Source organism: Triplophysa dalaica, chromosome 4 (assembly GCF_015846415.1).
Source record: "Triplophysa dalaica isolate WHDGS20190420 chromosome 4, ASM1584641v1, whole genome shotgun sequence".
Classification (NCBI taxonomy): Eukaryota; Metazoa; Chordata; class Actinopteri; order Cypriniformes; family Nemacheilidae; genus Triplophysa; species Triplophysa dalaica.
Window position 1 is genome coordinate 19,203,375 of NC_079545.1, and position 14,975 is coordinate 19,218,349.

The 14,975-nt window shown below is 38.4% G+C and overlaps 1 protein-coding gene and 1 long non-coding RNA gene across 2 annotated transcripts in view; one reads left to right on the forward strand and one right to left on the reverse strand.

The window, feature by feature from the left end:
* LOC130419246 (uncharacterized) overlaps positions 1–4,078 on the forward strand; it is a 74,447-nt gene extending 70,369 nt beyond the window's left edge. The window contains exon 3 of the long non-coding RNA XR_008906477.1: positions 4,017–4,078. This is a non-coding gene — a long non-coding RNA (uncharacterized LOC130419246). The remainder of the gene's footprint in view (positions 1–4,016) is intronic.
* Positions 4,079–14,975, reverse strand: bco2a (beta-carotene oxygenase 2a). The gene is made up of 13 exons (XM_056745814.1): positions 14,869–14,975; positions 13,699–13,752; positions 12,725–12,908; positions 12,303–12,514; positions 11,310–11,425; positions 11,069–11,171; positions 10,831–10,959; positions 10,508–10,668; positions 9,922–10,089; positions 9,549–9,686; positions 8,513–8,695; positions 7,385–7,495; positions 4,079–4,820 (listed from the first exon to the last, which is right to left on the reverse strand). Exons 1-13 carry the CDS (start codon positions 14,912–14,914, stop codon positions 4,704–4,706), a joined length of 1,722 nt encoding a protein of 573 aa, XP_056601792.1. The 5' UTR covers positions 14,915–14,975; the 3' UTR covers positions 4,079–4,703.

Genomic DNA, 14,975 nt, shown 5'->3' on the forward strand with positions numbered 1-14,975 from the left:
AAAAATAGTGTGTATATTTCATTAATGAAACTGTGGTTTAGTGTTTTATAAATAATATTGAGGAGATTTCACTAATAAAACCAAGATATTATTTTCTCTTTTTAATTTAAGGAAATGTCCTCAATTTTGTAACTTGTTTTGAGGAACAAAATAAAGCTGAAATAAGATACATATTTATTTTAAGAGAACTTGTTCAATTACTTATTTATTTGGACACCTTTTGAAATTGAACGGCATAGCAGGTTGAGGAGCCCAGTGTCAAGTGTTTTGAAGTAGGCTACCATCCTAACATCAAAACTACTGATACAATATCAATAGTTTGTTCTTTTCAGTTATTGTGTTTAGTCCTGAAAAGGTTTATAATTGTATTTCTGTGTTGTCCCACACTTAATTCAAAGTCTTGTTTTTTAATCTGGATACACCATGGAAGTTCAAGATGTTCAGTTGGATGTTTATTTATATATTTATTAAGAAATGTGACCCAGGTTTGTTTATTTAGTCAGAAGACACACGCGGATCCCTAGTGCGAAACAAACAAGTGTGTGAAAGCAGAGTGGCGCATCATGAACCGTTCTCTCCCGTTTCATACCGCACGCGTAGGCAGCGCGTGTTCGCGGAGCAGAACAGCAGTGCAGCGATCATTTTGGCGCAGAGTTTTGCTGCGCTGCTAACGCTCAATTAAAGCGACATTGTGTTTTTAACAGTCGCCATGAGTTTCAAAAACACTATTGCCAGGAGTTATTTTGGCCAAAACCACAATGGCACATTTAAAGGGATTACAATACAAGTAGGCCTATGTTTAAAGCTTTCCTGTAGCTCAGTGGTAAGAGCATTGCGTGGAGAGCGCAAGGTTGTGTGTTCGATCCCGATGGTTTCCAAATACCCAGAATGTATCATCTTAGATTTTATGCTTATATTGCAAATGAAGGAGGTGGAAACGATCGTATTAAGCTGTCATTGTATTTTCTGAAACCCACTGTCATAATTATATTCTGAAAAAAAAACAGATACAATTACATAGACATCGTGTAATATGTTTATATTGTGTATGTGTCAGAGAAAAGCGATCGCATGACAAGTCAGTCACTCTATGGTGAGTTAACTCTTAAGTGACTTCGTATCCTTCAAATCACGATGGGTTTTAATTTATAACTTGTCCTACACAGATCTAAAAGAGCATCGAACAGGCATATATAACAAATCACCTCTGGTATCGAACCCACAGCCTTGCCTTGCTAACGCAATGCTCATACCACTGAGCCACAGAAAACTAAATCTTAACTAAATCTTTGGTGTTTCAATTCTCACGAAAACTTTACCCTAACCCCAACCTTACTCTTACCATCTCAACTACCTATGATTGTTAAATTGACGAAAAACACGTTTGGGTGATGACATCATACTCGAAACACCAAGGATTTAGCGAGAGCCCACCGGGCTAATAAACAGCGGATCCATCACCCATGGAAGTAAGCTATACAGTAGGTGGCGGTACTAAGGACTGAACGGTACTGAGGACATTAAGCAAGACAAGATGAAGAAGATGTAAATTGCATGTGAGCAGTGGCGTTTTGTCAGAGCGGTGGATAATCACATAAAGAGGTAAGCCATATTTAGGTTTATATGCTTATAATTGTACAAAAACGTTAAAATTGTGACATCTTTATATTTAAGAGGTGTGTCCACCTCTTCAAGCTAGGTTGTACAATTTCTAATATGTAACTTTTTTTGTTTACAGATCTTTGTGAGGCTCCTTGTTGCAGCATCTCTGTTAGCATTTATGCAGGCTTCTTATATTGTCAGTTTAAATAACCTGCATTTAGGACTTTGACAATGTAGCATGAAATCATGGTGTGGAAGTGCAAAGTTTGCCAGTTGACATCATCTTCAAAGGGAGCTCTTTTGGGGCACTACAGACTAAAACATTGACCATTTACACATAGCCATACTATACCTTGCATGCCCACATTACAACTGTCCATGCTTTTTCAAAACAGACGGTGCTCTTCACACACATTTGACTATATCATTTAATTGAGGACACTTTGGAACCAGAGGCAGTGTTTTCCTTTAACTGTAACATTTGTAATACACAATATTCTTCTGAAAATGACTATTTTCAACATTTGTGTAAACAACTCAGAGGTCACGAAACTGTAGAATGTGTATTTTATGGGTGTGATTTTAAGACAAACTTTTATGGGACTTTTTGTGATGCACAAAAGCAGAAAACACAATCCTCATTCTCCTAATGATTTCAAGGCTGATGTGATGAGCAAGACCAGGCAGCATTCAGTTGCTTTTGATCCACACTGTGAGGATTCAGAAAGCGCTGGAGAAAGTGATGATCAGGTTCCAGATGACGAGATTCCTAACCTGTTGCAAACAGTTCTGAATAAATTAGCCTGAATAAATTGATGACTTGATAGTACATTTTATTTTCAAGTCATTTTCATCAATACAAATGAGGAAATTTTTCTTGTGAGACAAATAAATAAAGCACATGCACTAGAGTGTGGACCTATGTTTTTGTCAGGTTGTTTTATTTGTGAGGGTCATTTTTTATTTTAAATTTCACAATTTTAATATTATACACAGGGAGGATCATTCACGACAAAATGTTTTTTGTGTTACATTAGAAGACTATAAATTATAAAGTCTATATGTGTGTGTCTCCGTGGTCATAAGCATCAGTGTGCACAGACCACTCTCTCCTTGTCACCAGTCAGTCCACTCTTTAAACCCGAAAAACCCGAATGGAGAGACACCAGGACAAACAACACAAGCTGTGTCCCTCACACAAACACACATACATACACATACACGTACAATAACAGCACTGTGTATATGGAAAGAAGATCCGGCAGGTCGAGATACCACAGGAGAGCAGTGCCTGTCTGTCTGCATCTGCTCGCTTTGCTCTGCCTGCTGTTTGATGTGCAGGGATTAGGGGAAATCTGAGAGCTCCCAATTTAGCTGAGCCAGAGAAATGTTAATATGCAAGAACAGATACACACACATTCATTGCACACACTGATCAAATGAAGTCTACATAGACTGAATGGATGCAAAATTTCTTAATGGAAGTATTGAAAATGCATGAATTGGGGTGCAGAGTACATATGCTATACGCTGAGACCAGTCAGGTGACTGACTGAACACATACTATGAGTATCTACTGCCCTCTTGTGTACAAAATAAGTAATTGTGTCATTTCATCATTGCTTAAAGGAGTAGTTTAATTTCAAAATATGTTTTCATGATAATTTACTCACCCATATGTCATCCAAGATGTTTATGTTTTTTTCTTTAGTCGAAAAGATATTAAGGTTTTTGAAATGGTTGAAGGTCAAAGTTAAGGGCTTTAAACGAAAAGCCTTCATATCTAGCGAAACCGATCTGTGATTTTCCAAAAAAATATATACATATAGATATTGCTTGAGACACAAATGCTCGCCTTGCTCTGTTCTGCAATGCGTGTTAATGACTTCGCGTAATACGTAATTACGTTGAAAATTGCACGTTTAACTTGTAAACACTGACTCGGTATATCCGCCGAAGTCAAGCGTGACCTTTTCAACGTAATTACTTATTTGTGTGAAGTCATGAACGCACATCGCAGAGCAAAGCAAGCCGAGCATTTCTGTTTATAAAGCAAATACATTTTTTTTTAAATGACCGATCGTTTCACTACATAAGACGCTTATTCATCGGCTGGTATCGTTTAAAGCCCTTTGAAGCTGCACTGAAACTGTAATTTTGACTAGTGAAGTCCACTATATTGAGAAAAATCCTGGAATGTTTTCATCAAAAACCTTAACGTCTTTTCGACCAAAAAAAAACAAATGCATAAACATCTGACATGGGGGTGAGTAAATTATTAGTAAAATTTATTTTGAAAGTGAACTACTCCTTTAGCGCTTGCATCTGCCTTGTTGTCAAAAATTACAAAACAGTATAAGACTGAACTATGACAAAACCCTATACATTTGAGTTGCCTTTTGTTTTATCATCAGATTTCCATCATCGTGAAAGCTTTCCTACAAATGGCCTGTGAATTAAATCCAGGAGATGGCAATTAGTAAGTACAACATATTTTTAATAAAATAAAAGTTGAATTGTTGCATAAAATGAAAATGTAAACAGGCAGAATATAACAATATAAAATCATGTATTTGTGATATATTTCAATACTTTACTGATTTTTTACTATAAAATGCACACATCCACATTTAAATCTAGTGTTTTGCTCTCTTGTTTTTACAGTGGGAAAATGTAATTTATACCTTCGTCACAGGCTTGGCACAAGCTAAAGATAAAGTTTCAATACATTTATTTAAAAATGAAAAACTTAAAAAAAAATTGAGTACATTTTAAAAATCGCAGTGAAATCTTTAATTTTAAGTGAAATAATAAAAACAATAAAATTCAGATTTGTAATTTATTTATCTGTGTGAGTGACTGTCTTTGAACTTAAAATTAAGTTTTTAAATAAATTTAAAACATCTCCAGTTTTTGGGGAATTCTTAACGTAAGGAACAGTTTTGAATTTTATTGGTTTAATACTGTGGATATTAGTTGTGGATCTTTTCTGTTTTCTGTTAAAACTGTAATATTATTATAGACTGGTAAGCAGTGTGTTAACTGTTGTGATGAGCTCGGTTTGGTTCATGGTTATTTTGTTGAAGTAACCCAAATGAGCTTTATACACTTGAACTAAAGGTTCCGTGGAATCCATAGGGAATGTTGACAGGCACTTCAGCTCTTCCCAACTCTTCAAAGGTTTTGGCATCTAGGACTAAGAGAAATGAACTCTGGTTCTGAAAAAAAAGAAGAGAAAGAAATGATTCAGATAAATATGCTCTGATAGTTACGTTTTTTTAAACTATACTTGTTGTAAAACAACAAGTATTGTAACAAATGTAAAAGCTTTTGACTTTTGTATTTATTTTAATTACAAAATGCTTGCTGAAGTACAGGGTTTGTTTGTTTCTTGTTAAATGTGATTCCCTTTCTGTCGGTCTCTCTGCGTTATGTCGAACCGACAGAGTGGGGTTTAATCTTGAGAACCTATCATCTCTGATTGTACTTTTAAAAGGCCAATGAACTTGGCAAACGGCATGGTGTGCCAGTCTCCGCCCCGTACATACGGGTATAAAAAGCCCAGTGCATGCCCAGTGACGCTCGCCTACCCGGTCTCCAATGGGCGGCAGTAGACCGTCCCATAACGGATCTACGCAACAGTGTACAAAGGAAGGATGGTGACTTCCTGGCATCCGATGCTGAAGATTCCCTGGATCTCCCGGCTACAGCCGGTCAAGCCCAGGATGAATCTGACACTGAGATGACAGGCATGTTTTCCCGCGCCGCCACAAACTTCAGGTTGCAGTGCACTGCACTGCATTCCCCGAAGCACTCACAGCTGGAGTCTAGTACCTGGATATGGAGCACGGTGTCTTGTTACCTTTTTTCCCGGATGTGCATGAAGAGCTAACAAAGACCAGGTAAGCCCCCTTTTCAGACAAGCCCGGTCGCCCGGTCGCCCTGACTTCCCTCAACGCCGGGGCAGACTAGGGCTATGTAGGTTAAGCATGCCATCACGGTGCACCTGATCCCGCAGACCGCCGCCACCTTCACGGACCGACCAAGGCTCCTTTCCAAAGGATGTAAGTTTTCGTCATTACTGATGTCGAAAGCTTATACTTCTGCGAGTCAAGCTGCCTCCGCGCTTCATGCCCTGGCCATACTGCAGGTCCACCAGGCTAAGGCTCCTCTGTTCCTTCTTCCCCAGCTTCGGCGCCCTCTTCTCAGGCGGCCCCCCGCGGACGGAGGACTTCACGGAGGAAAACATCTACTCCCCGTCAGCACCCGACCAAGAAGAAGCGGCCCTGACAGGGACAGCCCAGGGAGGACAAGGACATTGGGCGCAGGTCCAGCCACACCACCGCTGTCGAGCCGAACTGGGACAAACTCTGCCTCAGGGCCGGGTGCCCACTTTCTCACCAAGAGAGTTTCATTCCTCCCTGGGGTTTCCAGCATGCAGCAACCCTTTACCCGGCGTTGCGTCATGCCAATCCCTAAGACTTCAGCACTCTCCACTCGACGATGCGTCGTGCAGTGAAGACTTAAGGCAGGTAAGTTAGCAGACCCGCTCGTGCTGCAAGGCACAGAACCTTCCCCCATGGGGATGATGTTGCAGATCTGCCCACTAGTTCCTCTGTCACAGTATCTGGGGGATATCTGGGTATCTGGGGGATACAGCTCCCCAACCGTCACAGTTGCTTGTGAGGACGATCCAGTTCACCAGGTGCCCTACCAAGTATCAGGGCATTCTGTTCACCTCAGTGCGAGGCCAGAATGCTCCCATACTTTGGGCTGAGGTTACAACCCTTCTGGCGAAGGTAGCGATCGAGCCCGTCCCTCTGGCTGAAATATCCTCTGGGTTTTACGACCCTACTTCATCGTCCCCAAGAAAGGTGGGAATCTGCGCCCCACCCTGGATCTGCGCACTCTGAATAAGACCCTTCACAGGCTCCCGTTCAGAATGTTGACGCAGAAGTGCATCCTGATGTCTATCCAGCATTCCAGTACAAGGACATGCCCTTCGGTCTGGCCCTGTCTCCCCGTGCCTTTACCAAGGTCGTGAAGGCGGCTCTTGCTCCCCTCAGCTGGCAGGGCGTGTCTATCCTCAACTATCTCGATGACTGGCTTATATTGGCTCACTCGCGAGATCTGTTGTGTACGTACAGGGACCTTGTGGTCTGGCCCCTCGAGCAAGCTCTTCCCTGAGCAGAGCACCTCTTATCTCCATAGTAAGAGACTCTCTTCGTCATTCAGGCCACACCACTGGAAGGTTACGATTCGCAGTTGCGCTCACTTGTGACTCGCCCAGGCCAGTCAGTGTTGCTCCGCTGGAACTTGCGACGCGGAGCAGCACCATGGCGTTTCGTATAGGAACCCCATTCTGTTGGTTCGACACAATGTCGAGAGACCGACAGAAAGGGAACGTCTTGGTTACGTATGTAACCACTGTTTCCTGACGGAGGGAACGAATGTTGTGTCCTTCATGCCACAATGCTTCGCCGTCCACTGCAGCGACCAGGAATGCCTCTCAGGTTTCTCAGCCCAAAGGTGAATGAATGGCCATGCCATCTTCCTTTTGAATCTCATATGTACCGGTCGGAGACTGGCATGCCATGCCATTCGCCAAGTTCTTTGGCCTTTTAAAAGTACAATCAGAGATGATAGGTTCTCAAGATCAAACCCCATTCTGTCTGTTCGACACAACGTCTCTTTCCCTCTATCAGGGAACTGACGTAACATACGTAACCAAGACATTTTGTGCATATTTCAATATGTTTATATATTCAATGCTTTGTTATACCTTAGTTGGTGTAATAACCACAGACAAGATAATCCCATCATCCTCTTCCACAGCATTTGGTGAAGGAATAAAAACAGGCTCTGAGGGGTAGAGATCGGGCTGACACCATACCTGTTAATAATTTATTATTGCATATATTTTATTCATATTTTACTTATCCTAAAAAGCTATTTTAAATAACTACAAATTAATTGGTAACACTGTACAATAAGGTGCTATTAGTTAACATTAACTAAGAATGAAAATTTAAGTTTTTCAGCATTTTTAAATCCTTGTCAATGTTAGTTCATGTCAATACAGTTATTCATGTTAGTTCATGGTGCATTAACTAATGTTAACAGTGACAACATATGATTTTAAAGTTGCTCTAACACACACGGTTTCTGCGAATCTCATATTAATCTCGAGTACCTATAGAGTTGTATTGCATACTTTATCTTTGAAGAGTATTTAGTTTAATCACATTTATAAACGACAGATACAGCTGTACAATTATTTCCGAAACCATACGGCTTGTGCGAGGGAGGGTAGGCTGAACTTAAGCACGCGTGCAACACAGACATCAGTTTCACTCACCCCATGCGGATCATGTCCGGCATAGTTTAGTGCTGGGACGGCTCCATACATTTTCAAACAATTTCCAAATCCAGCGTTACATCCACTGTTTATATAACATTAATCACCCTTATGCAGGGAGCATTTCCGGGAGCATTGTCCAAATAGGGTACAAAGAGAAATTTTATGTTAGAATTTTTTTTTCTGAAACCTGTACGATCGCTGGGGAAGTCTATAGAGCACAGAAATACTAAGTAATAAACCCAACTCGTTTTTTGACAAGTTGACCATGTTAAGCATGAGAAGACAGCACGTTTAACATTGTGAAGAAGTCAGAATGCATGAAACACCGTTGCACGGCCTCTTTAATAATGTATTAGTAAATGCAGAAATGAACATGAATTAATATTAATAAATGCTGTAGAAGTTTTGTTCATTGTTAGTTCATGTTAGCTAATGCTAACTAATTGTTAACAAATAGCACCTTATTTTAAAGTGTTACGAATAAAATTTACGTGAGGTAAATAAATAAATAAATGGCCATGCTCAGCAGCAAAATAATTTTAAACTCACCTTAAATTTTTTGTTCCCCAAATCCATTTTAATGAGAGAATCACCCACTAGATTTCGAAAACCACAACCATAGAAGTATCTGTAAGGTTTGGTGTTGTATTTGGCATAGTTAATATGAGGAAACTCCAAGCCACCGTAATCATTCAGGTCATCCCCGTGGAGATCCTCAAATGTGCAGAACACCTGAGAGAGAGAGAGAGAGAGAGAGAATGAAGTGATGTTGTCCTATAACAATTATACAGTACACAAATGCATTGTTTAATCTATTGTTATGGTTTTAACATGCAATCAAACATGTTTATTATTTTTCCATTATACACCAAATCTCTGTATGTATTTGTGTTCCAATGGAACAAAATAATACTTAATAACACATCACAAATACTGAAATTGTAATAGTTGAAATATACCATGTAGTCTGTTTTCTTAAAACACAGCAAAACATGCAGCTGTAAGGTTGTGATGTTCTGATCATACAAATTTGCAGGTCATCTTGAACTTGCAGTTCATGTTATTTCAGCATAACCCTGCATTTCCGGTCCCGATTCTCATGTGTTTCAACAATAAAAGCAAATGAAACACAAAAGTCTAGTGTAACCACCCTTTAAATCTGAAGTTGGACTGCAATCAAAGATTTAAAACAACAATCTAAAATACAAATATTAAAGTGATAGTTCACCCAAAAATGTAATTTCTGTCATCATTTACTCACCCTATTTTCATTTTAAACCTGTATGACTTTCTTTCTTCCGGAAAACACAAAAGAAGCTATTTTGAAGGAAGTTGTTAACTGCCCCCCTTTCACTTGCATTGGTTCTGTGTCCATACGATAGAAATGAATGGGGGCCAGTACTGAATGGTTACCAACTTTCTTCAAAATATCTTCTTTTGTGATCTGCGGGAGACAGAAAGTCATACAGGTTTGAAATTAAAAGAGGGTGCGTAAATGATGACAGCATTTTCATTTTTGGGTGAACTATCACTTTAATACCATGTGAAGGAGGTGCTTAGAATTTAGAAGCACCAAAGAACAGACCTGATTTTCGGTACGGCAGACAGCAGTAGCCTTGCTGTCACATCTTGTGTTGAGGTTCTGTTCCAGCGGAGTTTCCTTGGTGATATTAAGAGGTAGCACAAAGCGACGAGGATATGGCCGCCCTATGCTGTCATACATCTGAGATAGATAAAGAGAGTGGAGTAAAGCAAGAGAATGTCATTTATGGCATTCGAATGTGATTTATTGTTCACTGTTGTTCAAGAACAGCTCTTTGCTATTCATAAGCTCTGTATTCCATTCTTAACTTTAATTTCAGTCAGGGAAATAGAAAGGGACAATCTGAATTAACAACAGTGCATGGTCAAAATTAAGAAAAGATTGTCATAGAAGAGAGTTAAAGAAAGACCATTACTTTATCCAGTGCCTCTCCGGATTTACGCATGTTCTGAATGAGGAAGTTGTTTATGGCATTACCATCATCAGAACAGCACATGTCTAACATTAGAAATCCATCCTGCTCGAAAGCGTTGATCTGATGAAAGGTTGACATGGCTTTGGCGTGATACTTCACTTGGCTCTCCTAAAATGATATTAAAGGTGCAATGGGCAATTTTATGGAGGATCTATTTACAGAAATGCTATATAATATACATAGCTCTGTGTTCAGAGGTGTATAAAGACCTTATATTAAGAAGCGTTATGTTTTTATTATATTTGAATGACCTTTTATCTACATACACCACCAGTCCCAACATGGAATTGCCGTGTTGTTTCTACAGTAGCCCTAAACTGAAAAAAATGTTCTAGAGTGTGATTCATAAATATATTCTCTCCTTCTGCAAAGAAGTTAAAATGTGATGACATAAGTCATTATTCAAGATATTGATCTACACAGCTACTAAACCAAGTCTAATGTCATGTTTTTGTTCCGTATCACTAAGATCGCCACAGTAATTGCTCTCAGTGAGACTAAATACAGTTCATGATTATCATCTTACCTTTCCAGTTTGTTTGTCAATGAGGTGGAATATGGTTTCTTGGTTGGGGTCCCAGTAAATACAATCACTTAATGCTTTCCCCTTCAACTTGCTGGTCAGTATCTTAATCAGATCCATCTTAATGGGCTGCTCGATGAACACTACATAGTTTTCTGACATGCCTGTAAAGTCCAGGGGAACAACATTAAAACTTTAGTTCTGCATCTTATAAGATTACTTCTCTCCATTCACTGAAGTGTTCAGCATTTAAAAAAATCACACAGAAAGAGGTTTCTTTTGATTGCCTAAAGATCAAGACATGATGATAAATATGCTTCATTTACCAAAGCTGTGATAATAGGAGGGTTTAGATTTGTCGTGAGGGGCGATAGAGCATAATATCTTTGCTCCGTTTAGAGTATCTTCTGGACCTTCTGTTTTAGGGGGAACCATGATGATGTTGTAGAAAGTCCCTGTAAAACACACATGCAGCACAGCTTCTTAACACCAAACCTCTGTCATTGGTAATATTATGGCATCTGACTTTATAATGGACACATTAGAAGATGTCTTTAATCTAACCTTTTTTGCCATATGAGTTACCCATGTTGTAAGCTGTTCCATCTGGATCAACGTGTGGATGAGCGGTAGCACCATTTACTGCCAAGAACTTGCTCCAGTCCACCTACAAAAAACAACCATACTTTAAATTATAATTGGTAAAATGGTAAAATGTTACCTTGAAATAAACATTTAGACAAAAAGAGGTGTGCCAAGGAAGATACCATTAGATGATTTTGAAAATACAGGTTATGCTTCTTACCTTCTGTTTGGTCTCCAAAGTCTCTGGGTCCACTCTGTGCATGAAGTTTGTCTCCGTGCTAACGTAATAATCACCTTTATATTTCATAAAGTTGACACTTGCATTATCTGTTGATTCTTGAAACAAGAGCGGAAAAGTTACATTTGAAATTTGATGTTTGTGAATTCAGCAAAAAATATTGTCTGTATGCCTTTGTTCTTGGCATTAAATTAGCAAGTCTAAACCTATAACATCTGTGCAGAACCATCCCACTATTAATCATTTTAAATAATATAAATATATCATTATAAATCCTAGTTATGGCTGTATAGGCTTTTAAAGGCATAATTATATACAGTATATATTTTTAGCTGTAGTGTCCAAAATCCTGACTGATTACTTATGGTGTCTAATCTAAATGTACTCTTGTGATTACAAAGAAACGGTTGTTTTATGCTTTATTAGATTTACTCATTTACTAGAAGAATCTCCATACACATATCTAGACCACACACTTGACATTGTGTGGTTGTTTTAATAGGTCACCCTAGGTCATCCTTGGTACTTTTCGATTAAGGACCATATGGTACTGGCAACACAAAGATCATGGGTTTGATAAGCAGGGAACATGAATTGATCAAATTGAAACTCAGATGCACTGTATGTCACTTTGGATACAAATCTTTAATAAATATGTAAATGGGAATGGTGTGCACTTAAACAAAGTACACTGGAAGCATGTGACTTTATGTATTACTATTTCAGGAAAGGAGATAAAAAGCATTATATTGCATGTTTAAACAGTAATAAACAAATTTTAAAAAGTTTGGGGTGAGGTCAAAACTGTTGCAAACTGGTAGCACAAAATCAATTATACAACATTATCAAAAACATCATTGCATGTGTAACTCAATCATGATATGGAATTTACCAGCTATTGCAAAAGCTTGGACAGCAAACCTCAATACTATCAATCTCACACACACACTCCACCAACTACTCTGTGTTACGTACTTGGCATTTCAAATCTGGACAGAAAACGCTGAAAAATATTTTTGCAGGGATCAGGCAGGGCCAAGGTACCAAACTCTGACACCATGATGCGGTTCCTCTCGCTGTTCTGCTTGTACGAGTCACTCCGCAGAAAGCGGCTCCTGTAAGTCACCTGGCCGCCCTCAATCTGAAAGCGGTGCAGTAACGCCATTCCGTCAAACCAGTGGTTATAACTGGAAAGATATTAATGAGAACATATGTGTGCCTGATGTAACAGAGTTCGCATGACATACACTTCAGTGCATAGTTACTTTGACATGCTATTAGCTTCAGATCATGAAAATAATGAATACTATCCTCTCTTGTATATTTGTTTAACATTACAGTGACATTCATTCCAGTAATTAACTGTAAAATATAATCATGTTGATGACCGTTCTTACTGCTGATTCCCAAATTCAAACTTTCCCGGGCCATTCCGAAGCAGACTTCCATGGATCCATTTTGGGATTGTTCCTTTAACTATGGTGGGAATGGGTTCAGGTGTCTCCTCTACAGAACGCACTAAAGGAGCTATGCTTTGCACCCCATGTACCTTTGTATAGCATGTTCTCTTATCATTGGCAGCTATAAGGATACAGACAGCAAACTGTCATTTAAATGGTACAAATTTTTGTGCAATTTGTAGAATTGGATTTGTGCACGTGAACTGAAGGATTCAAGAAGGTGTAACTCTTCTGTTGTGTTTGCGGAAGTGAAAAAACAACAACTACAAATTCCACTCTCACAGGTGCTCAGATGTTTTGCACCAAAAAACCTTCATAGACTATTCAAAAAAATGCTATAGTATATAAAAGTATAAAAATATGATATAATTAATATTTCCATTTTATTCGGTTTTAATGAGTTTATTATTATTCTAAATAAACAAGTAACATTAATTATTCAAACAGTGCATCATATCCAGAGTAGTTTTGGAATATTGTCACCAATCTATAAAAAGTTTATTTGTAATCAAAATTGCAAGGTTGACTGGCCATTGTAAGCACAGAAAAGTAACAAGAATAGTGCTGCCGTATCACTATTTAGGTCAGCTGAAAAACAGAATAAATAATTAAAGACAACAGTTGACAGAGCAGAAGAGAAAACACGTGTCCGCGATTTTACACAGAAAACAATAAGAACTATTTAACTTAAAAGTACATCATGTAAATGTTCTGAGGCTAGTTTAGAAAAGGGACAATTGTGAAAAAGGTACAATTTCAGCTATTCATAAGCAAGATTTAAATAATCCCTTTTCAAAAGCCATTATGCATCAGCCTTTCTCTCTCATTTCAATGCATCAGCAGCTTTTAAACAAGCATGTGCACCCATGAACAATCAATAAATTCACGCAGAAGAGCTCTTGTATTCTTACCCAGAGTATGAGGTGTTATGTAGGACATCCTGTAAAGGGATAAACTGCTGCACCCTATCAAAACAGAAGATGAGAGCAAATGAAAAAAAAATGACAAACTGCAGAGAGCAATGCTGAAGCGCAATGTTTCTAGGGCTATGTTTCTGTTATATAAGTTCGCCAGCCCTATTACATCACACAGGATTATCTGGGAGAAATGGGAGGACCATGCAGGCATGGATGAACATCGCTGTAAATAAACTGTTTGAGCAGTGATGTGACAGGAATGATACCATAAAAATTTCACCTGAATAGAGTTCTAACTTATGACATAATGCCACTCAATACAGTTATTTATATGAAGACAGTGTCTCTTCCAGTATTTGTATATAAAATTGGTAGTTGTTTTACTGTTGTAATAGTTGTTAATTCTGTAGGTATTTAATCTATTTATGAACATGTAGACCATAATTTTTACAAACCGCCTGTTACAATAAGTCATTAAGTATTGGTTCATACACAGAAAATAGCAATCAATAAATCAGATTGCATATCTTCTTATAATTGATATGATCCCTAAGACATTAAAGGTTATTGATTTCTCTTTTTTCAAAACTACCTTACACACCTGGATTCTTGGATTTGTTTTAATTGCATGAATCTGGATCTGTTTTGTAAACTGTACAGCATCCTGTAAAAATGTCGTTTTACGTAGTAACATCAAAATCATTTCGAAGTTTTAAATATTCTCACACCAACAAAGTTTACAAGTTACACCAATCATATTAATAAAGGTCAGAAGATCTGTTAAAAAATATCGTGAACGTACGGTTCTCTGAAATAATCGATTTTAGTTGGTCAATGGCGCCATCTAGCGGTGTGAAAAGTAAAAGTAAGTAAGCTGCACATCCGGGCTATTTTTCCCGTGTTACTTTCACTTTTCACGTTATAAAATAATCAACATCACAAATCTATATTTTGTGTCAATTTGTTTACTGTTGTGGCAGCTTGCCGTGTAATAAGCGAAGTAACGTACAGTCATCGCAAAATAGACCCAAGTGCGAAGCGAAGCAGTGTGAAGTTAAATTAAACGATTTGTTATATAACAACTGCACGTGCATGTTTTTTAAATGTAGGAAAAGTTAAAAAAGCAGCATATGAAATTATGAGTGGAAATAGGTAACGGCCTACCTTTGTAGATCCTAAATGCATTTTTAAGTCCACTCAATGTTTGCATGATGAAGTTATATACTGAGAGCAAAAGAGACTGCACTTAGTGGGTTAATCTATTACTTCAC